The sequence below is a fragment of the Adiantum capillus-veneris genome, chromosome 2 (genome assembly GCF_014529385.1).
Source record: "Adiantum capillus-veneris isolate H3 chromosome 2, ASM1452938v2, whole genome shotgun sequence".
NCBI classification, from domain to species: domain Eukaryota; kingdom Viridiplantae; phylum Streptophyta; class Polypodiopsida; order Polypodiales; family Pteridaceae; genus Adiantum; species Adiantum capillus-veneris.
Genome location: NC_140932.1, coordinates 147,630,848 through 147,658,754, shown reverse-complemented (window position 1 = coordinate 147,658,754; position 27,907 = coordinate 147,630,848). Strand labels below are relative to the sequence as shown.

The 27,907-nt window shown below is 47.2% G+C and overlaps 1 protein-coding gene across 1 annotated transcript in view; it reads left to right on the top strand.

The window, feature by feature from the left end:
• Positions 1-3,648: 3,648 nt before the first annotated feature.
• The window catches only part of LOC147463820 (uncharacterized), a 40,180-nt gene continuing 15,921 nt past the window's right edge, over positions 3,649-27,907 (top strand). Inside the window, exon 1 of the mRNA XM_086491403.1 lies at positions 3,649-4,074. Coding sequence (XP_086347529.1) covers positions 3,696-4,074 — 379 coding nt within the window. The 5' untranslated portion in view covers positions 3,649-3,695. The remainder of the gene's footprint in view (positions 4,075-27,907) is intronic.

Here is a 27,907-nt window from a genome sequence, read left to right as displayed (position 1 = left end):
TTGAAATAAGATGCCATGCTTGGGACTGTCTTGGTCGATATGTATGCCAAATATGGTGTGCTTGAGAGAGCACAAAAAGTGCTAGAGCAATTTTTTATCCAGAATGTCGCCCCTTGGAATGCACTGATTGCGGGATGTGCGCAACAAGAGCAAGGCAAGAAAGCTCTAGGTTGTTTTTCAACAGATGCAAAGCAAGTATATCTCTCCAAATTCAGTCACCTACACTTTTGTCTTCAAGGCATGTGGCTCTACGCAAGTGTTTGAGGAGCTTCATGTCATGAGTGTGGACTCTTGGAATGCATTGATCGAATGATTTGCTCCACAAGGGTAGGGCCAGAAAGCTCTATTGTGTTTTTAGTAGATGCGAAGCGAGGGCCTCTCTCTAGATGCAATCATGTATGCATGCATGAAGGCATGTCCGGAATGTTGCCTCTTAAAATGCCCATTGATTACGGGATGTACACAATAAGAACATGGTCGTTGAAAGAAGATGCCATGCTTGGGACTATCGTGGTCAATATGTATGCCAAATATGGTGTGCTTGAGAGGGCACAAAAAGTGCTAGAGAATTTTTCTGTCCAGAATGTCACCCCTTGGAATGCAATGATTACGGGATGTGTGCAACAAGAGTAGGCAAGAAATCTCTAGGTTGTTCAGTGGATGCAAAGCAAGTATATCTCTCCAAATTCAGTCACCTATACTTTCGTCTTCAAGGCATGTGGCTCTACGCAAGTGCTTGAGGAGCTTCATGTCATGAGTGTGGACTCTTGGAATGCGTTGATGATTTGCTCCACAAGGGCAGGGCCAGAGAGCACTATTTTGTTTTTAGCAGATGCGAAGCAAGGGCCTCTCTCCAGATCCAATCATGTATGCATGCATGAAGCCATGTAGCTCTACACAAGCTTGTATTGGCACAGAAATTCACAATTATATTGTTAGTGAGAGGCTGTTGGATGCAAAGAGAGGGCCTCGCAAAATGTGCCTGAGGATCTTCCTGTCTCAATGGCAGGCCGGGTCTCTCCAGATGCAATCACCTACACCTATGCAAGCATCTCGAAGGCATGCGGGACAATAGATGCAATCGCAGGCAGGGTCTCTCTCCCGAATGCCGTCTCTTGGAGTGCATTGATTGCGAGGTAAACGCAATAGGAGCAGGGCCAAAAAGCTCTCGGTTGTTTTCAGTGGATGCAAAGAGGGGGCCTCTCTCCAGATGCAATCACACATGCATGCATCTTGAAGGCATGTGGTTGTACGCAAGATGTCGATATGGGCTTGAAAATTCTCTTTAATAGTGGCTATTGCAAAACATTGCTGTGCTTGGCAATGCCTTGGTCCATATGTATGCCAAATGTGGTGCGGGATGTTGTCTCTTGGAACATTATGATTGCAGCATATGCCCGACATGGGCCGCGTCGGAAGCCGTGCGTTGTTGACATGGGCTTGAAAATTCACTCTCATATTGTTAGTCAATGGCTGTTGCAAGACATTGTCGTGCTTGGCAATGCCATGGTCGATATGTATGCTAAATGTGGTGCACTTCAGAAAGCACAAAACGTGCCTGAGGAGCTTCATGTCCGGAATGGCGTCTCTTTGAGTACATTGATTGCGGGGTACGCACAACAAGAGTAGGGACAGAAAGCTCTCGGCTGTTTTCAACGGATGCAAACTGAGGGCCTCTCTCCAGATGCAACCACACACGCATGCATCTAGAAGGCATGTGGCTATACGCAAGATACCGATCTAGGCTTTTAAATTCGCTCTGATATTATTAGTCAAGGGTTGTTGCAAAAAAATATCATGCTTGGAAATGCCTTGGTCGATATGTATGCTGAATGTGGTGCACTTCAAAAAGCACAAAACTTGCTTGGAGAGCTTCATATCCCTGATGCCATCTCTTGGAGTGCATTGATTGCAAGATATAAGCAACAAGAGCACGAACAGAAAGCTCTCGGCTGTTTCCAGTGGATCTGAAGTGAGGGCCTCTTTCCAAATGCAATCACATACGCGTGAAGGCATATGTCTGTAGACAAAATGCCGATGTGGGCCTCTCTCCATATGGTATCACCTACGCGTCCACATTGTAGGCATGTGTCTCTATGAAAGAGGCTAATACGGGCACAAAAAATCAGCATTTTATTGTTGTTCAGAGGTTTTTGATAAAAGATGTCGCGCTTGGCACAATCTTGGTCGATAAGTATGACACATGTGTTGCGCTTCAGAAAAGGGACGGTTTCTCACCAACTGAACTCTCTTGGGAGTGCTTTATATCCAGTTATGTCAAGCAAGGGCAGGTGAGGAAGCTCTGAAATTAATTTCAAAGATGCAATATGACATGGGCATGTTCTTCATGACCATTTTGCTCGAAATGTTGCTTGTCGAATGCATTAAATGATGAGAATGGCGTCTCTTTCAATGCATTGGTAGTGGGATACGCAGAGCAAGAGCAAGCCCAGAAAGCTCTAGGCTATTTTCATCTTTCTATCTGCAGTGTGGACTCCTTGAATGCACTCACTGTGGGATGTGCACAACAAGAGCAAGGCCAATGGACGATACAGGAAAGAAGTTGTGCTTCAGAACGCTCGAAAAGCACCCGAGGAGCTTGTTGTGCGGAACACCCCCCCAAGATCGCAAGAAGGGTCTCTATCCAGATGCAATCAACTACGCCTACACAGGAATCTAGAAGGCATGCGGGTCAGCAGATGGAATCACATACGCAGCCATAGATGTTAGAATTCACGATATGATATCGCTAGTCAACGTTTGTTGGGAGTACAATTTCATGCTTGGTGGTGGTTTGATCGATATGTATACAAAATGTGGTGTCCTCACAATAGCCAAGAAGTTTGGTGTCCTCACAATAGCCAAAAACTTCTTGAAGGGTATCCTCCCTCAGGTGTCATCTTTTGTAGCGGGTTAAGTGCAGGAGATGCCCAACATCATTGATGCAAGGAAGTCCATTGGCGATGGACATTCAATCGTGCGGTGAGTAAGCATTATCATTTTTTGATTTTTGACACTGAGAACGCAGTTAATGAATGCATTGAAAATTGCACGCTGCCATGGGAATGGCACGTTCCCTCGTATTATAAAGATTGGAGAAGATTGTGCAAACTCCCCCATGCAAGGAGACTTGCATGTTTTCTTTTTTTTTGAAACATAATAATGGAACAACAAACAATAACATTGACATCTTGTATGATCATGAACATTGAGCTTGACAAAACTCTTAACACTCCTTGTGGTTTTTGGCGAGGTATCCCTCTGAAGCATTACGATCAGTAACCAATTTTTGTGGAGGTACACCACTGAACCCGATGATCGGTATCCCAAACACTCTCAGGTAAAAAAGTCTAACACTCTTTCATGAAATCTCTCTCTCTTCTCTCTCTCTCTCTCTCTCTCTCTCTCTTAGTTTCCAATATTTTGTTCGATCTCAATTCGATGGAACATAGCTAACGACGCATTCTAGTTTAATCAGCCGTCCCACTCGTTTGCCTTCTCTTCAAGTGTCACCTGCCACCCGGCCTTCCTTTTCTCAAGCCCAAAGGCATCTACAAAGACTCGACAAGCAACTCCAAAATCGTAGGCACATGGTTTGCTTAAATTTAATTGACTTATTAAATTGGAAGCCTCATGGTTGGCTACGTGTAGAACTACGTCGTAATGAGATAGCTCGAAGGTGAGTTGCGTCCCACATGCATGCACGCACGCACGCAATGGCGTCCATTCTTTGTTCTCGCAGCCTCGGTCCAAATATTGCTGCCTGCAAGAGCTTCGTAACCGGAGGATGCTTCTCGTGCATCGATAGGGCCTCCCTCTCGCTTCCTACCAAAGTACGTAAAGCAAGCAGAAGAGTCTACTCTGCAACCGCTCAAGAAGTAGAGATCACGCAGGGAGTCCCAAGCTCGCTATCTACCCTTCAATACCAGGATGATACGCTGGATATCTGTAGAGTCGTGAATGGTATGTGGCAGACTAGTGGTGGGTGGGGCAAAATTGACCCCCAATCTGCAGTGGATGCAATGCTTCGGTATGTTGATGCGGGTTTTTTCACCTTCGACATGGCAGATCACTGTACGTCCAACTAGCCTTCTAGTATTTTGCTTGTTCACTATGGATGTGTCGTCCTTGTCTGCATGCCATGTTTGGTTAGAAGACAACTTGTACAGCATGATGTCTGCGAACTTGTTGAATGTCTGGACATGGCACACAAAGCATTTAGACTGCATTGTGGTCAACCTGCTGAATCTGTAAGTACCCAGAGAAAGGCAAGGTAGACATATCCTTCTATACATAGCCGATCAGAAACCACCATATACAAGCTGTCTTAAGTAGCCAAAAATTGCTCACTTCATTGGGTAGTTTGTTTTTACATTGCCTCTAGATGTGACTTCTTTCAAGAAGTCTTGTTTCTCATTAAGCTTGAAAAGGAGTTTAAATGTATAGTTACAGGGGTTCACGTGTTTATGTTGTGTTTGTGTTTGTGCATGTGCATAAAAGTGATGTTGATATAGATTGCAAGTCAACTTGGTGACATAGAAGTGCCTCATGGATGTGACACGGTCATGATTTGTCCCACACATCTTTGGGATTCCGGATGGTAAGCACTGCAGAGAGAACGGCATCCTTACAATAATTGAACTTGACCAGCAATGCGACTCCAAATGTAGTGCGATGTATAGTCTCGTGCAAGAGGTTCCGGTACTACTGTACAAAGACCAATGCCATCAACATTATGCAATTGATTGAGAATGCGACAGTGGCCAATAACTTGTTGCTGGGTAAATCCAGTGGATTTAAAGGTAGCAACCAGGAGTCCCACGGCAAGCAATTTTCAGCCAAGGGCAATGTCACAACAAGTCTCACTGTATCACCTTCAAGAAGAAGCCTTTTGGAGGACAGAGGCAGTTTAAACCTTCTTTTGAGCAAAGCCAAGGGAAGAGAAGACATTTTTTTGGCAAGACATTTGAGGAGAGGAAAGCTCTAAGAGGGGCCAAGAAATGCTATATTTATGAAGAGGAGGGACATTTTGCTAATGAATGCCCACAGAGGAAGTCACAGGATAAGGATGACAAGTCAGATTATAAAGGGAGGAAGCCAAAGCCTAGTGTAGGACTTGTCTCAGATTTGGTTGGTGACCAGCCAAACATAGATGCCACGGAACTGTGTAGAGGTTGGGGCAAAGTTAGAGACCAAACAATGCTGGTTTTCTTTGATCCAAGAGCCCGTGCAAATTTTATATCAACAGAATTGGCATTAAAGTTGGGCATTCATGCAGAGGAGATGGGTATGACAGGTGAAGCAAGTTTGGCATGCTCAAGTTATTCAGAACCTGTTACTCCCATTTTGGGGAAGCTTCGTTTGCACATTCAGAGTTATGTGGATACGCAAGAGTTTCATATTATGCCACTTGAGGGCGGTGATGTGTTATTGGGTATCCCATGGTGTTACAGGTTGCATGCTACGGTGGATACTTACAACAAAAAGATTATCCTTGTACATAGAGAAAAGACTCATGTTCTTGATGTAAAGCTTAAAGGCGAGTATGTTCCAGTTGTTTCTGTTTTTGCTATTTCATCTGTAATAAAGAATCATCTTTCTGCGTACTTGATCTTTGCAAAAGAAGTACCTGAAGTTGTATCTAATTTGTCTACTTTAGATAAAGACATGTCAACTTTTTTGAGTGGTTTTGGTGATTGTTTTTCGGACTCTTTGCCAGGGAAGTTACCTCCTGAGAGACCCAAGGATCATACCATAGATCTTGTGCCAAGTTGTAGTCCACCAAATAGACCACCATATAGGGTTAGTGAAGCCGAGCAAAAAGAGATTATGAGTCAGGTCAACGACCTTTTAGAGAAGGGGCTAATTCAACCTAGTTCATCCCCTTTTTGTTCGCCTATACTCCTAGTGGATGGTTCATGACGCATGTGCATTGACTAATGCACCTTGAATAAAAATGCCATCAAGAACAGGTTTCCCATATCGAGGATAGATGACATTCTTGATCGGCTTGAGGGAGCGTCATTGTTTACAAGGATAGACCTAGAGAGTGGGTACCACCAGATACGCATTAGGCCATAAGACGTCCATAAGAATGCGTTCAGGACAACATTTGGTCTCTATGAGTTTCTTGTCATGCCATTTGGTCTTACAAATGCTCCTGCCACGTTCAAATAGAATGATGGACATTATTTTTAGACTACATAGAAACTTCGTGGGTACCTTCTTTGATGACATGATTGTCTACTCAAAGTCTGAAGAGGAGCATAGAGATCACTTGACCGCAGTTTTCAATGAGCTACGCAAGAACATGCTACTCATTAATGTGAAAAAGAGTGAATTCTTTTTGGAAGAGATTCACTTCCTTGGGCACATTGTTTCAAAGGATGGGGTACGCATGGATCTTGCCAAAGTGGAAGCAATTAGGTCATGGCCAGACTTGAAGTCTGTACATCACATTCGAAGCTTTCTAGGCTTATAGTCCTACTACTGGAGGTTCTTCGAAATTTTGCTGAGATTGCTTCTCCACTCCATGCGCACTGCAAGGGAAAGGAGTTACTTTCAAGTGGACGGCCAAGGAAATTTTAGCCTTCAAACACTTGAAAGAGAAATCGACTTAGGTCCGGTAATCATTTTGCCAGATCTTTCAAAACCTTTTGTGGTTCAATGTGATGCATGTGATCACAGCCTGGGAGTTCTAATGCAGAATGGCAGAGTAGTCGCATATAAGAGCAGAATACTTTTGAAGACTGAAAGGAACTTCCAGGTTTATGAAAAAGAATTGCTGACCGTAATTCACACTCTCACTAGTTAGAAACACTATCTGCTAGGGGTTGATTTTGTTATCCAAAGATCTTCAAACCTTGCGATAGTTTCTCACACAAACGAAGTTATCTGAGAAACACATGCAATGGTCCTATATCTTTAATCATAAAACTCATTGGGAGAAGTACTTACCTTTGATGAAGTTTGCTTAGTACAACAGCACAATTCACATCTCTAGGTGCCATTTGAGATAGTCGAGGGTGTCAGGAAGGTTCCATTGATTCTGAGCACCAAGGATAAGATTTTTGAAGCAAATGAATATACACAGGATCGAGACACTGCTTTTGCCAAGGTAAGGGAGGCTTTACAGAAGTCTCAAGCGCACGACACAAGAAGGCAGTGGACAAGCATCGACGTGACTTGTAGTTGAAGGAAAATGATTAGGTGCTACTCCGCTTTGAGAAAGCACACCTATGGAAGTGGAAGGGTAAGGAGAGGCTTTTTCCAAAGCTTAGTATGCGATACTATGGGCCCTTCCAGGTACAAGAAATGATTAATGATGTATCCTTTCGACTGAAGTTACGAGATACTTGGAAGATTCACATTTCATTCCATGTTAGTCTCTTGAGACCTTTCAAAGATGAAGTGCTAGTGGACAGGGAGCTAGAGAAAGATCGAAGAGATTATCCTTCTAGAAGAGGTGCTAGTACACAAGGGAAGGAAAGTGAAAGGTAAGCTGATCCACAGATATTTCGTCAAGTTCAAGAATTATCCGGCTCTTGATGCCAAGTGGATGGAGGAGGACTTAGCAGATTCTCCTTAGATACTAGAGCTCTACCTTGAGGCTTTTTGTTTAGCACCAACTATTCCGAAAGTTACCAATGAATCAGTAGGTTGAATTTGGTGTGGTGTAGTCTCCATAAGAGGGTAGCCATTCCACTTTTTGTCAATATAGTCACTAATTTCTCTTGGAGATTTTAGGGATGCTGATAGGCCGACAATGTTTGGCTCAATGACTTTATGATAAGATGTACATTTGAAATGGGAATTTTTAAAATGAATTTGTTACATGTGCTCTCTCACGTGTGTATTGTTTGAGTACGTGTCGGAAAGATGAAATGACTGCAGTGTTGTATAATTTATTTGGTCACTTGATGGGTGATGTGAATTGGATAGTAACGAGATTTAGAAGATCAAGACATCGGTGAATTGATCAGTGCGGTTTGGATGTGATTGCTAAATAAGTTACAATGATCATTTTAGATCTCAACGGGGATAATGATGTGAATGTTTATTGACTATCGACTTTGTGTAAGTGCTGGATATGTGTAAGCTGTGAGAGTGCGTGTGTGGAAAGCGTGAGAGTGTTAGACTTCCACCACTTTGCTGCTTCATAGGTCTAGGGCATGCATGTACGGCTAGTGTGCCTCCGGGCTGGCCACCCTTTGCATATGCATTTAGATTGCACTGTTCGGCCACCCACTTCTGGGCCGGCCGCCCACCTTGCCCGGGTGCCCTCATATTTCATTTATTTCTTGTTGGGTCGTTGGGAGATTTTTCCACGCGTTGCCCTACCTCCCCTTTGCCACCTATTTATAGGCCCAAGGGGGTACCCACTTCCATAGATCACAGATCTCATCTGGTCATTGTGTATTGGGTCTTTTGCTCATGGTAGTCATGGGGGGTTGATCGCCCCCTCTTCACCATATCAGCGTTTTGGTGTTCTCTCTCTCTCTCTCTCTCTCTCTCTCTCTCTCTCTCTCACTCTCACGCTTCCGCACACGCTTCCGCTCACATGGTATCAGAGCTCAGACATCACATGGTATCAGCAGCTTCAGGCTCTCGATGATCCAAGGCCCTTTCTACCCAAGGAATCAGCAACAGCGAGCGTTTCTGTAAAAGGAGCACAGATCTGCCAGCATTTTTGCATGCAACCGGCAAGCAGTGGAAATCTGCGTCTTTTCTGTCGTGGGGAACCTCCTCAATGAGCGTTTTTGCATTTACACCTGACGTTTTTGCTTCTGGCTGCTAGCGCTACTCTTATGGGACATTTTTGTTGCAGAAAACCCTCCAGATCACTTGCATTTTTTGCTGCCCCTTGTGTTTTTGGTGGAAAACCTTGCGTTTTCAGCAGAGGGGGACAGCGCCAGCATCAACCTCGGCATCCGGTGCCTTGCCGGCGAGAATCTTCTTCAGATCTTCATATTTCAGCCAACAATACCTGCTGTTTCTCTGTTTTCAGCCCACCTGGGTTGTGCCAGGGATTCACCATCCTTCCTACACCCTCTGCACCGCTCCGGACCATGCCGGGAGCGTACTAGCATGCTGAAAACCACTAGACAGCAGTGTTTTCATCACCTCGCAGTTGCGATTTTGGGTGAACAGCAGCCACATGGTTTGTGTTTTTTCACAGAGGATGAAGTTACCTCCTGCCAAGACACCATCCGATCGTGGTCTCTTAGTGACTGCTGCAGTACAGGGAATCTTCGACATCGGCTTGATCATCTACGGGCGTACGATCCTTGGGAGATCCATTCATTCCAGCTAGCATTGGGCGGTTGCGCACTTCAAACTCGAGAGGGGGTGGCGACTTGTCGTTTGCTATGGACACACCTATGCACTCATCAGAGGAGTTCACACGAGATATGGCCATGCTCATGGCATATGGGATTTGGACATTCCCAGAGAAGACACCACCATCTTGGGTGAACAGACACTTACAACTTGACCTCGAACGTCAAATCACTTGCTTACACAGGAGCATCTACATGGACTTAGGGAGAGGATCTTGGATCTCTTCTTGGACAGGTTCATTACTTGGATCTACAGAGAGTGGGACTTTAATGCTTTGGACTCTCTTGGACAGTTTACCCGCGACTACATTTGGAGTCACCCGGAGCTTGGCTTGGATGGTAGTGCAGTTGCTCTTGTGCACTCTTGATCATTTGGATTGCTACCTTCAAAGGTTCTTACACTCACCCTCGGTAACCTTACAACAGACTTATCCCCCAACCAGGGCAGTAGGCCACTCCTAGCTCATTCGCATCGAGAGCCACACGGAGTCGCGGTTTGATGGCGGCGTTGGCGCGGATTCTGTTCTGGTTGACACCGGAGGATTGGAGGCATGAGATATAGGCAAGACGACGCAAACAGATTGGTCCGGCCTTTTCTCTTTTCAGAGGATCTTCACAGTGCAGACTTCTCAGTTTGGCTTTCCTAGTTCATACAGGATGATTACAGTGCAGACAGTTTGGTCTGACCACACCTCTTCTCCGAGGCCCATTACAGCATAGATTGTTGAGTCTGGTTTTCCTCTCATCTTGGATTACCCTACCTACTGACAGGACCCCATCCGGTGGTGGTGCGTACAGTCTATCCGTGTGACTGTTGCAGCTTACAGTAGCTTCTACAGTGCAGTTTAGCCTAGATTTCCTTGTTTCGAAGGACGTTTATGGCGCAGATTGCTACATCTGGCCTTCTTGGAGTTTTACATAGCTTAGCCACCTGGCCACACTAGGTTACAGGTTCATGTATTGACAGGCTTCCGGTCATTCTCATGACGGTTCCTGGGCTTCCCCATTTTCTCCAAACGGTTTGACTACAGACACCACAAATCCTATCGGGCAGGACACTTGGAGGTCTATTGGCATTTCTTTTACGACAAGGAGTTGTTTTCACACTGAGTTCGGGACCTTCGCGCAGTATTCATCGTGTATCGATGGACTACAACAGTTTGCTACACTGCTCGTGACGGAACTTTACCATGGAGATTTCTTGGCGTTTTGGACACCCAAGACTGTTGCAGACATTGCAGTAGACATCTTCATCATTTGCCTCACATCTTCGGCTTCATGCGGTTTGTTCAACATCCGGTGCTGAGAGGGGGTGTTAGACTTACACCACTCTGCTGCTTCACAGGTCTAGGGCATGCATGTACGGTTAGCGTGCCGCCGGGCCTCTGGCCACCCTTTGCATATGCATTTAGCCTGCACTGTCCGGCCGTCCACTTCTGGGCCGGCCGCCCACCCACCTTGTCTGAGCGCCCTCATATTTCATTTATTTCTTGTTGGGTCGTTGGGGGATTTTTCCACGCTTTGCCCTACCTCCCCTTGGGCACCTATTTATGGGGCTAGGGGGTACCCAGGTCCCACTTCCACAAATCACAAATCTCATCTGGTCATTGTGTATTGGGTCTTTTGCTCATGGTAGTCATGGGGGGCTGATTGCCCCCTCTTCACTATCAACGTTTTGGTGTTGTCTACTCTCTCTCTCTCTCTCTCTCTCTCTCTCTCTCTCTCTCTCTCTCTCGCACACGCGCGCACTCACAGAGAGGAGAGAGAGAGAGAGACAGTAGACCACAAATGCTATGGGTAGGAAAGGGGACGATCAGCCTCCCACTGACTACCGGAGCAAGAGAACCTCCTTACAATAGATGTGGAAGTGGGTATCCCCCTGGCCGCATAAATAGGTGCCCAAGGGGAGGTAGGGCAAAGCCTGATAAAAATTCCCACGACCCAATAGAATAAATGATATATAAAAATATATGAGGGCGCCCGGACAAGGTGGACGGCCGGCCCAGAAGTGAGCAGCCGGACAGTGTAGTCTAAATGTATATGCAAAGGGTGGCCAGCTTGGAGGCACACTAGCCGTACATGTATGTCCTAGACCTGTGAAGCAGCAGAGTGATGTAAGTTTGAAGATGTGAGGCAAATGATGAAGTTGTCTGCTACGATGTCGAGTGAAGCACAATACTCCGACGAACTCCGCGAGTGTAGAAGTAGTCTGGGTGTCCGAACTGCCGAGAGATCTCCATGGTAAAGTGCCGTCACGAGCAAACTGCTGTACTCCGCCGATACAGGGTGAAGATACTGCGTGAAGGTCCCGAACTGAGTGCAAAAACAACTCCTTGTCGTAAAAGAAGTGCTAATAGACCTGCAAGTGTCCTACCCAATAGGATCTATGGTGTCTGTAGTCAAACCGTTTGTAGAAAATGGTGAAGCCCAGGAACCGTCGTGAGAATGCACGGAAGCCTGTCAATGCATGAACCTGCAACCCATTGTGGCCAGGTGGCTAAGTTGTGAAAAACTCCAGGAAGCCAGATGTAGCAATCTGCGTCGTAAGCGTCCTCCAAATCAAGAAAAGCCAGACTAAACAGTCTGCACTGTAGAAGCTACCGTAAGCTGCAACAGTCACCGAGAGACCGCACGGACTACCACCGGATGATGTCCTGTCAGTAGATAGAGTAATCCAAGATGAGGGGAAAGCCAGGCTCAACAGTCTGCGTTGTGAAGGGCCTCTGAGAAGATGTGTGGTCAGACCAAGTTGTCTGTATCGTAATCATCTTGTACGAAGAAGGGAAGCCAGACTGAGCAGTCTGTGCTGAAAAGAGGAAAGGCCAGACCAATCTGTCTGTGTCGTCTTGCCTGTATCTCTTGCCTCTAATCCTCCGGTGTCAACCAAAACAGAATCCGCGCCAACAACGTGACCAACCCACGACTCCGTGTGGCTCTCAATGTGAATGAGTTGGGAATGGCCTACTGCCCTGGTTGGGGGATAAGTCTGCAGTAAGGTTACCGAGGGTGAGTGTAAGCAACTATGAAGGTAGCAACCCAAATGATCAGGAGTGTAGAAGAGCAACTGCACTACCATCCAAGCCAAGCTCCGGGTGACTCCAAATGTAGTCGCAGGTAAACTGTCCAAGAGAGTCCAAAGCACTGACATCCCACTCCAGTCTATAGATCCAAGTAATGAACCTACCCTAACAGAGATCCAAGATCCTCTCCCTAAGTCCATGTAGATGCTCCTATGTAAGCAAGTGATTTGACGTGTCGAGGTCAAGTGGTAAGTGTGTCCACCCAAGATGATGGTGTCTTCTGTGGGAATGTCGAAATCCCATATGCCATGAGCATAGCCATATCTCGTGTGAACTCCTCTCATGAGTGCATAGGTGTGTCCATAGCAAACCACAAGTCACCACCTCCTCTGGAGTGCGCAACCGCCGAAATGATGGCTGGAATGAATGGATCTCCCAAGGATTGTACGCCCGTAGATGATCAAGCCGATGTCAAAACTACCGTATAGTGGAGTAGTCACTGAAAGACCGCATGGACCACCATCGGATGCTGTCCTGTCAGGAGGTAAGTTGTAACTTAATCCTCTATGAAAAACACAAGCCATGTGGCTGCTGTCCACCCAAAAACGCAACTGCGAGGTGATAAAAACGCTGCTGTCCAGCGATTTTCAGTGTGCTCGTACGCTCCCGGTAGGGTCCGCAGCGATGCAGAGGGTGTGGGGAGGGTGGTGAATCAATGGCACAGCCCCAAGTGGGAAGAAAACAGAGAAAACAACAGGTGTTTATGGCTGAAAACAGTAGATCTGAAGAGGATTCTCGCCGGCAAGGCACCGGATGCCGAGCTGATGGGGCAAAGATCTGAGTGGGCTGATGCTGGTGCTGCCCCCCTCTGCTGAAAACGCAAGGTTTTCCACCAAAAATGCAAGGGGCAACAAAAACCGCAAGAGATTTGGAGGGGTTTTCCGTGACAAAAATGTCTAGAAATGTCCAGAAATGGCTGGCGCTGGTAGCTAGCAGGTGATCGCCAATGGAGGAAGCAAAAACGTAGGTGGAAATGGGGATTCCCGCGACAGAAACCCTATAGGAATCTTCGCTTGCCCGAGGGGATTGTTGATCGCTTGCCCCATAAATAGGTGCCCAAGGGGAGGTAGGGCAAAGCCTAATAAAAATTCCCACGACCCAACATAAATAAATGATATATAGAAATATATGAGGGCGCCCGGACAAGGTGGGCGGCCGTCACACCAATGTTTCTTTTTCTCACACGTCGATTGGCCGGCTACTAAGTGCACGGTCCGCTCTCAATGAGTAAAAAGAGGGACAAGGGGAGGCTGGACAAGCCCTTCTTTCTTGGGTTACCTGTCACTCTTCAAAAACACGATTGGGAATCGACACGCCCAAGTGGACTTGGGTTACGTGCGACCGCAACAAGCAAATTTTTTTTTGTGGTTCTTTCCTTGAGTGATACAGAACACTGCCAAAGCTTTGATACCAATGTAAGGTGCAGCGGAAGTGAATGTTGATATTGCTCAAGATCAATGCTCCGAACTGTGCTCAAAGGTTCCTTTTACTTACGGAAGGGAGAGCCTTCCGTTCCTTTAGTGATGCTACTGTGAATGAAGGTGCTGAGAGAGAGAGAGAGAGAGAGAGAGAGAGAGAGAGAGAGAGAGAGAGAGAGAGAGAGAGAGAGAGAGAGAGAGAGAGAAATAAATGTTATATTAACGTCTTCAAAAGGCCAAAGTGACCTATGAGACCAGAAAGTTACAATGCGGTGTATCTGATATAAAGTCAGATTAACAAAATAAATTAAACTAGGATAACAAAATATAAATACTGCGGGACCCTAAACTAAGCAGTACAATGTGAAGACAATATGGGAGGGGAGTAGAGATCCATCTTCATCTGCACTCTGGACGACGAAAGAGTATGGCTTGAATCCTTTGCTGTAGCCTCCTTCGAAACTGTGTAGCTCCTCTTCTCCATCGGGGTCGTCTAGATCTCCCTAGCTCCAATGCTTGGTCTATGAGAATGCCAATAGTGCGGGTAGACCTCTCCACCGTTGGCTGCTCCTCTGTCTGTTCTTCTAGGTGTACAATATCTAGTGTAAAGAAATCTGTGATCTGTCTTTGGGGATGTCTCTCTTCAGCTCTCCTCAGTAAAGTTTCTCTATGCCTGTGTAACTCAAGTAGATATAGCCCAAGACATCTTTGATCCTCATAACTCATGACCCTAGATAGAGGCCCAAAACCTTCTCTGAATAGACAATGAAAAAGTCGTATCTCATAGTACACTGTGCAATGACATATGTAATGTACTTCTGTCTCTGGTTCTAGATGGCTTAAGCGGCATATCCTGCCATCTGCTGGTGTCCCTCTGAATCTGCAGTCTCAATCTCGAGCTGATGTGAGGACGTGTGTATCTGGCCAATGGCACAACGCAAACCATGCGAAAGATGCGTGTCCATATAGCTAGGTCGAATCACAAACCCATCCCCTGTGAGGTGGAGAAGATGCTCTCTATAGAAAGCCATCTTCGTGCCCAACTCCTGTAACGGCTCTATCCATGTCCTCCTCGTGTCCAGCTGGATCAGATCCTGACGAATGAGTCTATTAATCTCTACCTGTGTCAGAGACCTCAAGGGTGCTTGTAGAGAGTATTGAAAAGGAGGCAACCTGTCCATGGTGAAACCATGTGTCTGAAACCATGATGCCATCTGTGCATACCAGCATGATGTATCCCCATTAAGAGCTAATTGTCTGGAGGACTCTAGAGCCACCCTGGCATATCTGTCTCTGGTAGTATCCCACAGACTGTGTACAAAGGATACTGATCTGGTAAGCGCCTCAATCTCCATAGGGGGGGCAGCTAATTCCGCTTGAATGATATCATGCGGTACGGAAACCTTGGCTCTAATCAGCTGAGAGATCATAGATACCAGGGGCTTCTCCATACGCCTCCAACCATCCTGGCCTATAGAAGGTCCCCAAACCTGCACCCCATATAACAAAGTAGAGGCAACCAAAGTATCAAAGAGCCATAACTTTGTCCTAGGTTCTTGGAACTGAACCTGCGAACACATCCTCTCCATTCCTCCCAGAGCCGCCCCAGCTCTAGTTAGTCTAGTCTCTGCTGCTCTTCTCAAAGAAAATCTCGGCCCAGTAAAGATTACCCCAAGGTAGGTGTATGCATCTGTATACTCACAATCTCCTGACCATATTTGAAAGTAGGTACTGATCTCCTGACCCATTGCGGTGTGGTGTTAAACACCATAATCTTGGTTTTACCTAGGTTTACACACAGTCCACTATCCTCTACAAAACTGTGTAGTGCATCCAACTGTCGTTGCATACCTTCTGGTAGTCAGATATCAGCACAATATCATCAGCATATAGCAACAATGGGATCCACGTCCCTGCCAGCTGGGCACCCCCGTAACCCTCTCTGTCAATGTAATCGGACACCTCATCAACATACATACCAAATAGAGTAGGAGACAATGGGCAGCCCTGTTTCACTCCAATAGTAGAGTGAACTAAATTAGATACCCCTTCCGGAGTGCATACACGTCCCACCACTGATCTGTACAAAGCCATAATCCCCCAAATCACCTCTATGGGCACCCCCATCTCCTGCAGTCTGCGCATCAATCGAGCTCTTGGTACCATGTCAAATGCTTTGCGAAAATCCACAAAGCTACAATAGATCCGTCTCCCATGTGCTCTGCCCTCCTCAATGATGGCCCTGAGTGTCAGAATATGATCAAGGGCAGAGAAACCCCTCCTGAAGCCGGCCTGACCCTTTGCTCGTATACCCTCGCCCTCTGCCCAATTACTCAAGTGTTGCTCCAGAATAGATGCATACAACCGTGCCAATGTGTGTCCAACCATAATAGTGCGGTAGTTCCCAGGCTCTGTAGGGTCACCAGCCTTGAAGATGGGCACAATATTAGACAACCTCCAAGTCTCAGGCAATCCCTCACACATGGCACGATTGAACAACACTGCGAGAACCTCCATCAGCATATCCCTGGCATGTATAAAGTGCTCCGCTACTAGACCGTCATGATCATATGCCTTCCCGGTCCTCATCCTGTCGATGGCCCTTTGTACCATCTCAGGTGTAAAGAAAGTGCTCGTAGCTGGGCAAGGCTTGGTAGGGTCTGGAAGGGGTTCCTGTCCAGGAACCGTATATAATGATGTCGCATATTGGCCCACACATCAGGTGAAGTAATCACTGGTGGAGGGGAGTGCTCATGGAATAGTCGCCATGCCTCTCCTGAGTCCCTGCTCAAGAACATCTGATATAAGTCTCGCTCCATCTGAGCCAGGTAAGCTCGCTTCTTCCGTCGCACAAGGCGTCGGAAAGCAATCCGAGACTGTCTGTAAGTGATGACTCCTAAAAGAAGATCCCTCTGAAGCTGGGCTCTCATCTCTCTGCACTCCTCATCATACCAACTATTCTGGGGCATGCTCCCAGAATGTCGTCTCTTGCCCGGCTGAGTGTGTGGGTATGCCACTGATGCAGCCCCATGCAGTGTCTCAGTCAGTAGAGTGGTGCACTCTTCCACTGAGAGGCCTGTACCATTTGTGCCAGCTGTGCCTTCCAATAGACGGTCCCAGATCTCCTCTGTATAAACGAAATCAGTCTCTGGTGTATATGTATAGCGGGTGTGTGACCTGCCTCCTGATGTCTGGGTTGTACTATACTGAAATTTAACGGACAGTGTCAAGAGAGCATGATCTACTGCTATGCCCACTGGCCTGGCTCCCACTGTGAAATCCTGAATGCAGGGGACAAAGCTCGGTTGTGTCATAACATAATCCACTGTACTGGCCCATGTCTGTGTGGAAAGCATGTGAAACCGGCTGCTTCGGGAAATGGCTGCAAGCCATTAAGTATGGCTAATCCATGTGTAGTCGTCATTTCCATGAGGTATCTCCCATACTCCATCTGCTCTCTGTCATCTGTGCATCTGTCAAGTCCCAACTCACCCACATCCAGCTCTCTAAGCATCTCATCTGAAGTGTCGTAGAAGACTGTCTGCGAGTTGCCCATTCGGGCATTGAAGTCCCCTAGGAGAATGATATCACCATCCCTAGAAAACTCCCATATGTCATTATCTAGAATAGAGAAAGGCGACTGCCCTCTGGATGAAGCATACACGGATGTACTGGGAGGAAAGTAACATATGGCAATATATAGGAATCGACCTGTGTTAGCTCTCAGTCTCACCCACATATATCTAGCATGATCATCTCTTCGTACAATATGCAGTAATGGTTGTAGTTCCTCTCTGAATAGCACTGCTACTCCTCCTGAACCTCTACTCCCATGCTTAGATCTCGCATTTGTCCTGTGAGCTGTCTCCCATCTGTATCCCATCACAGGTGGCATTACCTGTCCAGGGGCTTGATGAGTCTTTGAGAAGAATACAATATCCTTGTCTTTGAAACTGTCCTCAAATGCACCCACGTCCAAACTCATAGACCCATTACAATTCCAGGTAGCCATCTTCAGTGTGGTCCCGTAGGTCTCGCACCGTCATGCAGTGTGCCGCTCTAAAATCACCACCCGTCCATCTCTGTAAAAGGCTATCTTTCCCTTCTCCCTTGCCGCTGTAATCTCTGGCATTACCTCTCTCATATGTGCGAGCTGTGAGAGAGTCAGGTCATCCCCGAGGAAAATGTCTTTTTGAGAGTAGGCCTCTTCCTCAAGAATTCCTTCTTCTCTTCCAACGAGGGGAAGCGTAGTATGAGAGCTCTCCCCTTTGAAGACTCTCCCGTGCCGTCACTTTTCTTACCTACCCTCCATGCCTTTGTGTGCAAAGGCTTCTCCATCCCCATCATGGATGTAAGGCTTGTGACCTCTTTCTCCACATTGTTTATGTCCTTGAGACCGGTCACTCTCACATGTAGTGATCGCATCCGCCTTCTTTGTCCTCTTCGAGGGTCATGTTGATAAGCGTCGGTGTACAAGGGGTTTCTTGACCTTTCCCTTTCTTGGCGACCTCAATCCATTTTTCGGCCTCGTCCGCCTTTTTCTGTGTCCTTGTTATCATCTCCGCCCATGAAGATGTCTTTGCCACACTCAGTTTCTCTTCCTCTGTGATCATCCTAACCTGTTCCTTGATTTCCTTGATTTCATCTATTACCGAGGGCTGAAATTCTCCTTCCTCTAGTCCACTTCTTACTCTATCCGCAAGCTCTTGTTTAAGGGCAGCGACTTCTTTTTTGAGTGTCCGTATCTCGGCGTTTGGGTTCTCCTGTTTGAGGGCCGAGACTTCTTCTTTGAGTGTCTGTATTTCTGCGTTAAGGCTCTTTTTCTCCTTCTTCCATTGTGCGCCTTCATTGAAGACTATCTGAAGGAGGTCGGCCTTCTCCTTCCACCATCTTTCCATCTCTGTTTTCCACTCCTTCATTTTCCTCTCTATTTGCGCTATCCACTTGTTTGTGAGCATGAAGGTTGCCTTTGCATGCGACTTGCAAACAGGTGAGACATTGACGGCTTCCGTGTCCTGTGCCGGGTCCTGTGCAGGGGAGATTGCTTCCATGTTTTGTTGTTCAAGAGATGTATCGGGCTCACTTACTGGCGGCCTATGCAACCAGTAAGTGGTAAACAGTCTACGAGAGAGGGGTAACTCACCTCAACTCGGGAGCCAACACCGCTCTACCAAAAAAGAGTACAATGGGGTTCGGAGCACCACGGCTCACCCTTCCACTGGGGTACAAAAGTGTGGGCTCGAGTCCCACTCGAGAGACCAGCCGAATCCTCAAAATGGCTCGACACTCTGGCTCAGATGAGGCCAGGTGGAGGATACAGTCAACCACAACCCCTTGAGGGTGCAAAACACTATCAACCCGCTGCGGGCACTTGTCTCCGACATACAACGTGTAGCCCCACCAGGAGTGAGCAAGCTCGCGTATCCAATGGCTACCCCTCAGGGTGCATAGCATAACCCACTGCTCAAAACAAGAGATGCAGCCCAGCCGGGTCTGCTCCCAACGCTGCCCCTGTACTGGCAAAATATAGACGCACGCGGCCCCCTGCAGGGTTAGCTCGCGGCCCTGATGTTCCACCTGCTCACAGCCCCCACAGCGGGAAAGGCCTGCTGCCTGCGTACCTGCGACCTGTCTTGCTAAGGGAGAAAGAGAGAGAGAGAAGCAATACCTGCTGCTATTGTGCACAGCGGAGAGACCTGCTGCTGTTGGGCACAGGCGAAAATACCTTTTTAGGACAGGTTTAGACTGCGTAGAGACAGCTGGTCCGCGTCTGCGCCATTTCCACAGTTAACGGAGCCTGGGTGCTGGTGCTTGCTGCTGCATACGACCCTTGGTTGCTGCCTTGTATCTGCCCGCACAATTATTTGCTGCATTAGTGTAGGCTTTTTACGCACTTTAACAACAGGCGTACATGAGCAGGTGCAAGTGGGCAGCGCGCTGGTGAGCAGGTGCAGGTGAGTAGCAGAGGGCGAACGTGAGCAAGTGTAGAGGGTGAGCAGGTAGCAGCACGTCACGACCAGGTGATGGCTGGTAGCAGCACGTCACGAGCAGGTACAACGTCACGAGCAGAGAGAGAGACTGCAGGTGCTGTCAGAATCTCGTTCACCTTCTTTGCCTGCAGGTCACCTAGGCAGAATGGCAGCCAGAGGAGGTCGCGCAGAGGGTTGCACTCAGTAGCATGTCACGAGCACAGAGAGAGAGAAATGAAATGTTATATTAAACGTCTTCAAAAGGCCAGAATGACCTATGAGACCAAACTGATACAAAAATGGTGAATCTGTTACAATGTCTGGGTACCTTAGTACTAAAGTACTAAGTGTGAAAAGTGTGAAAGAGTGAAAATAAATGTGAAAAACTAAATACAAAGTAGTAAATAGACTTCTTAGGAGCATTCTAGGTGTCTGGCTAGAATGCTTCTAATCCTTTGTTGTAGTCTCCTCTGATGGAGTGTGCTTCTGCATCTTGGTTGTGGTCGTCTCGATTTCCTAAGCTCAGTCGCTCTGTCAATTAGGGTGCCTTTGGTATGAATATTGGTACTCCTTTGTGCTGGCTGTTGGCCTCTTGTTTCTCCATCCACTCCTGCTTCTCTCGATCCGAAGAAATCTGTGATCTGCCTCTGAGGCTGTAGTGCTCTTTGTCTTCTCATTAGATTATCCCTGTGCCGATGTAGTTCCAGTAGGTACAAGCCTAAGCATCTTTGATCTTGGTATTGCATGATTCTATCTAGAGGTCCAAAGCCTTCTTTAAAGAGGCAATGAAAACGCCCCCGTATCTCATAGTATATTGTGCAATGGCATATATAGTGTAATTCTGTCTCCGGCTCCATCCCGCACAACTTGCAAATTCTGCTCTCAGGTGGGATTCCCCTAAATCTGCCAAATTCAATTTCCAACTGGTGTGAGGATGTGCGAATCTGACCAATAGCACATCTCAAACCATGAGACAGGTGGGTATCCATGTAACTCGGGCGAATCACAAATCCATCTTCAGATAGTTGTAGGAAGTTTTCTTTGTATTCGGCCATCTTCGTGCCTCATTTTCTTGTGTAGGGTCTACCCATGTCCTCTTAGTATCCAACTGTATAAGATCCTGTCGGATGATTTTATTAATCTCTGTTCGTGTAATTGCCAGTGATGGAGCCTCAAGAGAGTGTTGGAAGGGGGGTAATCTTTCCATACTGAACCCATGTCTTTGAAACCACGAGGACAGTTGCGCATACCAGCATGATGTATCCCCTTTCATTGCTAATTGTCGAGAGGATTCGAGGGCCAGTTTAGTATATTGGCAATTATTTGTATCCCACAAACTATGTATAAAGGACACTCATCTGGTAAGAGCTTCAATTTCTAACGGAGGGGCCGCTAGTTCCGCTCGGGAATCGCGTGTGGTACGGAGGCCTTGGCTCTAATCATTCGGGAAATCATAGATACCAGAGGTCTCTCCATTGACTTCCAATTATCCTGATCCACAGATGGTCCCCAAATCTGGACCCCATAAAGCATAGCCGAAGCCACCACAGTATCAAAAAGCCAAAGTTTTGTTCGTGGTTCCTGAAACTGCACTTGTGAACACATCCTCTCCAACCCTCCCAAGGCCGCAGAGGCTCTGGATAATCTAGCATCCGCTGCTTTCTTAAGAGTAAACTTCGGTCCTGCAAATACCACCCCAAGGTATGTGTATGCATCTGTGTACTCTACTGTATCCTGACCATATGTAAGTGTAGGTGCCGATCTCCTAACCCACTGCGGTGTGGTGTTAAAACACCATAACTTTGGTTTTACCCAAGTTTACCGACAGTCCACTGTCCTCCGCGAATTTATGTAATGCATTTAGTTGCCTCTGCATTCCATCTGGTGATTCTGCTATCAGTACAATATCATCTGCATACAACAACAAAGGGATCCATGACCCTGCAAGTTGAGCCCCTCTGTCACCCTCTCTATCAATGTAATCTGATACCTCATCTATGTACATACCAAATAAAGTAGGGGACAGTGGGCATCCCTGCTTTACTCCAACGGTGGAATGAACAATGTCGGAATCCCCTTCTGGAGTACGTACATACCCCATTATTGACTCGTATAAAGCCATGATCCCCCATATAATCTCTTTGGGGACTCCTAACTCTTGCATCCTGCGCATCAATCTGGCCCTTGGTACTGTATCAAACGCTTTCCGAAAATCCACAAAGCAACAATACATCCTTCTCCCGTTTGCTCTTCCTTCCTCAATAATGGCTCTGAGCGTAAGAATATGATCTAAAGTGGAATAACCCCTTCTTAATCCAGCTTGTCCTGTTGCTCTTATGCCCTCATTCTCCGCCCATCTACTCAATTTTTGTTCAAGAATGGATGCGTACAATCGGGTCAAAGTGTGACCTACCATAATGGTACGGTAGTTCCTGGGTATCATAGGATCCCCTGACTTGAAAATAGGTACGATAGTAGATAATTTCCAAGATTCAGGTAATCCTTCACACATGACCCGATTAAACAGACGAGCAAGGACTTCTGAAAGTAGATCCCTGGAATGGATCAGATGTTCTGCTACTAAACCATCATGATCATATGCTCTTCTTGTCTTCATCTTATCAATGGCTTTTTCCACCATTTCCGTAGTAAAGAAAGTACTAGTAGTAGGGCATGGCTCTAGCGGATCTGGTAATGGAGGCTGTCGAGATACCATATATAATGATGTTACATATTGACCCCAGATCTCAGGAGAAGTAATCGTCGGCGGCGGTGAGTGCTCTCGAAATAAGCGCCATGCTTCATGTGAGTCCTGACTCAAGAAGAGCTGATATAAATCCTTCTCCAGTTTGGCTAAAAATGCCCTTTTCTTGCGACATACTATACGCCGAAGAGCAATCCGAGACTGCTTATATGTGATGATCCCAAGTGTAAGCTCTTTCTGGACCTGGGTTCTCGTCTCTCTGCATTCCTCGTCATACCAGCTGTTTTGAGGCATGTTCCCAGCTCCTCTCTTCTGAGCAGGTTGAGTATGTGGGTATGCCTCTTGTGCTGCTCCATGCAGTATCTCTGTTAATTGAGAAGTAATCTCCTCTGCAGTATATACTGGCTCGGCTGCCCACATCCTATTATAGATCTTTTCCACATAGACTGAATCAGTTTCTGGCGTGAAAGTATATCTTGTGTGTGTCTTCTTCCTTTCTACTTGAGAGGCATTGTATTGGAAGGAGATTGATAAGGTCAAGAGAGCATGATCCACTGCAATCCCAACCGGTTTGGGTCCCACCTTAAAGTCCTTGAGACTAGAAATAAAGCTTGGTGAAGTCATGACATAGTCCACTGTACTGGCCCCATGCCTATGTGGGAAGCATGTGAATCCCCCAGACAACGGGAAATTCTCTAGACCATTAAGTATGGCCAAACCATGTATGGTTGCCATCTCCATGAGATGTCTCCCATATTCAGTGTGTTCTTTATCCTGTGAGTTTCTAGTAAGCCCCCTCCGTGATAAATCCACTTCTCTGAGCATTTCTTCAGAAGTATCATAGAATACTGCTTGAGAGTTGGCCGTTCTAGCATTAAAGTCTCCTAAGAGAACGATGTCTCCATCTCTAGAGAAGTCCCATATGTCATTATTCAATATGGAGAAAGTGGACTGTCCTTTAGGTGAGGAGTAGACTGAGGTACTTGGAGGGAAGTAGCATATAGCGATATATAGAAATCTACCTGTCTCGGCTCTCATTCTCACCCACATATACCTTGCTTGCTCATCTTTCGTGATAATCTGTAGTAGTGGCTTCAGCTCCTCTTTAAATAAGATTGCTACTCCTCCTGAACCCCGGCTACCCTGTAGAGATCTCTTGTCTGGTCGACTAGCTGTTTCCCATAAATAACCCTTCACATGTGGCATACGCTGTCCCGGTATCTGGTGTGTCTCTGAGTAGAAAACTATGTCTCTGTCCCTAAAGTTGTCTTCAAAGGCACCTACATCTAGCCTATATGATCCATTACAATTCCACGCCGCTATCTGTAGCGTCGCCCCATAGGTCTCGCACCGTCATGCTGAGCGCTTTTCCAGAACCACTACTTTCCCTCCTCTATAAAAGGCGATTTTTCCCTTTTCTCTTGCTGCCCTGATCTTTGGCATCAACTCTTGCATGTGTGCCACTTGTGCCAATGTAAGATCATCTCCCAGGAAGATACCGGTTTTCTTAAGAGTTGGCCTCTTCTTTAGGAATTCTTTCCTTATTTCTATATTCGGGAAGCGGAGAATAAGTGCCCTATCCTTTACGTTTCCCTTCTCATCGATTCCTTTCTTGCCCACTCTCCATGCACTTGTGTGAGTAGGCTTTGTGATGCCCATGCGTTGTAGCAGTTCCTTCACTTCTTCATCTACGTTCTCTTTGTCTTTGAGTCCTGTTACCCGCACATGTAGAGCCCGATTCTTCCTTTTCTGCTCTTCCTCAATTGTCGTATTAATAATGGTAGAAGTAGGTGTGGTCTCGAGCATCTGGGCCTTCCCTTTCTTCGCATCCTCAATCCATTTCTCTGCTTCATCAACCTTTTCTTGTGTCTTAAAAAGACGTTCCGCCCATGAGGATGCCGTTTTCGATTTCTGTTCATCTTCTTCCCGTAGAGCTTTCATTTAATCCTTCATGTCCTCAAGCTCCTTGAGCACCGAAGGTTGGTCGTCTCCCTTCTCCTTAGTTGCAGATTTGCAGGCCGCAAGTTCTCCTTTTAGCTCCTCGATTATTGCATCTTTTTCCCTCATGTGCTTTTCCATATTTGTTCTCCATGCTTTGAAACTTGCTACTGCCTCATCGAGTTTCTTTTGCATAACGCATTCTGTTACATTTACTTTGGCCTTGATTAGGTTTCGTAGTTCTGTTTTCAAGATCTGAATCTCCTCATTTTGTATCCCCCGGGTCTCTCCCCTTAGTTCTCTCATCATGTCTCCATACATGGAGTTCCTGTAGCTCTCCGCGCTCGCGTGCATTTCCTTTCTGATGTCATCTCTCATGTAGTTTAGCTCTGATTTGAGCATCATCTGGACCTTCTCCATCATTAGTTCATCATGTACCTTGGACGTTTTCCCCACTCGTAATGATCCTGGTGATAGTACAGTATCTCTGTTTCTCCGCTTAAATGTGGCTGTTGTTTTTTTTGGGGTGGTGTAGCTATCTACACCCGGCCCTTCCCCTTCGGTAAGCGGATCCATCGAACCCGCCCCGCAAATGTGGGGTAGGGTACTATGGTAAGGGACTGAGAATAAGGCAAACTTTAAAAGTTTATTTTAAAGCTTAAAAGCCTTTAAACTTTAAAAGTTTATTTCAAGGCTTAGAAAACCTTTAAACTTTAACGTAGAAAATGGAAGACCTTCTACGCGTAGGTAAAGGAGGGGTGCCGAAGACCTTCTACGCGTAGGGAGTCACGGACTGCACGCGCCCAGTGTCTGCGAGTACCGCGTCTCCTGCGTGAGCCCGCTGCCTCACTGCCTCACTGAGAGAGAGAGAGAGAGAGAGAGAGAGAGAGAGAGAGAGAGAGAGAGAGAGAGAGAGAAAGAAAGAAAGATTTTTAACGTCTATGTCAGGCCGAAATCGGCCTATGAGACAAATCAAATGTACATGGTGTGTATGGCATCCGTCTATCGGAAAGACAAATGAAACAAAACTGATACAAAACTGAACTGAATGTAGGTAGTGGAGTATCTGAGGAGGGATGGAGCTCTATCTCTAGGGGTATATGCATGTCTATATGCTCAAGGTAGTACAATCATGAGAATGCATCAAGCTATCTAGCTCCATCCTGTACTAATGGGGGGATGTAAGATGTGGTACATGGGCAGGTCTGGTGCCAAGGCTACCCGGATGAAAGCTGTCGGGTCGGCCCTCATCTGAGCCACTCGCTCCTCAGTGGCACGGCGCTCCCGGGCTCGGATCTCCTCGATCTGTCGGTGGTGGGAGCTCGCGCCCCTGTAGCCTGTGACTCGTGGTCGTCGTCTAGCTCGGCTCACCTCCGCCTGTGGGAGTGTCACTCCCCTCTGAGTGTCTGGTGAGGGAGGGGCGGCAATCCTCTGAAAGAAGTCTGTGAGCTGCGACTGTCTCCCCTCTGTCTGTGTAGCTGTGTGTGGCTGTAGTAGTGTGTCCCGATGGCTCTGTATCTCTAGTAAGAAACGTCCGAGCTGTCTCTGATCTCGAGAGTCCATGATCTCTCGGAGAGTGGGCTGTCCTCTGAATAAGGCCTCATACCTGCCTCTGATCTCAGTGTATGCTCTGCATCTACATACAAAGTGCTCCTCACTCTCCACCTCCTCTGTGCAGGCTCTGCAGACTCGCTCCTCCCTGGGAACACCAGTATGTCTCCCGATCTCAATCTCTAACCTGTGTGAAGCCACTCTCAGCTGACCAATCGCCACCCGTGAGCTATGTGGCATATATGTGTCCATGTAGCGTGGTCTTTGTATGAACCCCCCAGACAATATGGTGAGAAACTGGTCTCTGTAATCTGACATCCTCGTCCCCAAGCCAGGTGACTCCCAGACTCTCCTAGTGTATAGCTGCCACAGATCCTGTCTCAATACCAAGTTCCTCTCACTGCGAGAGAGGTGAACATATGGTGAGTGGGGGTCGTACTGGAATGGTGGTAGGCTCTCCATGTCAAGACCGTGTCCCTCAAACCATGCTCTAACCTGTGAGTACCATGCTCTCTCATGCCCACTCTCTGATAGCTGTATAGCTGCCTCAAATGCTCTACGAGTAAGTCTGTCAAGAGGTAGCTCTCTCATCCTCTGGATGAAGCAGACTGTCTGGAATAGTGCCTCTACAACCATAGGTGGTGTGGCGAGCTCGGCTCTAATAATGTCATGTGGCACTGTCTTCTTGCTGCGGAGCAAGCGTGAGATCATACATACCTGTGGCCTCTCAAGCTGTGTCCACTGGTCAGCTGTCAATCCTGGTGCCCATACTGCCGCCGAGTACATCAAGGCCGGGGTGACTAAGGTGTCGAAAAGCCACCCCTTCGTGCGGGGCTCCTGAAAGTGTGCCTGGTGGCATCTCCGCTCTAGCATGGCCAGAGCTGCATATCCTCGGGTGAGCCTGTCAGCAGCAGCCTGCCTCATAGTGAAGGGTCCTGGTAGGCTGGTGAATGTGATGCCAAGGTAGACATAGGAGGTGACTACATCAACCTGTCCTCCTGCTGCTGTGAAGGTGGCAGCGCTCCTCACTGCACTGGATGTGTGAAAGATCATAACCTTGGTTTTGCCAAGGTTCACAATCAACCCCCTGTGTGTGCTGAATTCGTCCAAGGCCTCAAGATGGCGTTGCAAGCCCTCGGGTGACTCTGAAATCAACACAATATCATCAGCATATAACATGATGTGGACCGGAGTACCTGCCAAGTCGCTCCCCTCTCCTCCTGCTCGCAGTATGTAGTCGGAGATCTCGTCGATGTAGAGCCCAAAGAGTGTCGGGGAGAGTGGGCATCCTTGCTTAACACCAATGGTGCTAGCAATGGTCTCTGAAAAACCGCCTGGGCAACGAACTCGACCCGTCACCCTCTCGTAGAGAGCATATATGGCCCAAATCATCTCTGTTGGTACCCCAATGCTGTGAAGGCGCTGGAAGTGTCTCTCGCGTGGGACTGTGTCAAAGGCCTTGCGGAAATCCACAAAGCAGCAGTAAAGCCTCTTCTTCCGCGCCTTTGCCCCATCAATGAGGCAGCGTAGAACGAAGATGTGATCAGTGGTGGAGAAAGCTCGTCTGAAACCTGCCTGGCCTGGAGCTCGTAAACCCTCGATCTCTGCGTAGCAGCTGAGCTGTGCCTCAAGTACTGCTCCATATAGCTTGGCCATCGTGTGGCCAATCATGATAGTCCTGTAGTTTCCTGGGTCCAGGGTGTCGCCAGATTTGTGGATAGGCACTATGGTGTGCTGTGTCCACTCCTCTGGGAAGCCCTCCCCTATAGCCCGGTTGAAGACATGTGCAATCAGCGGGGCTATAGTGGAGGCCGCATAAATGATGTGCTCACTCTGTAATCCAGTATGGTCAGCTGATCGTCTGTGCTGCATGCAGCGTATGGCCCTCTCTACCATCTCTGCTGTAAAG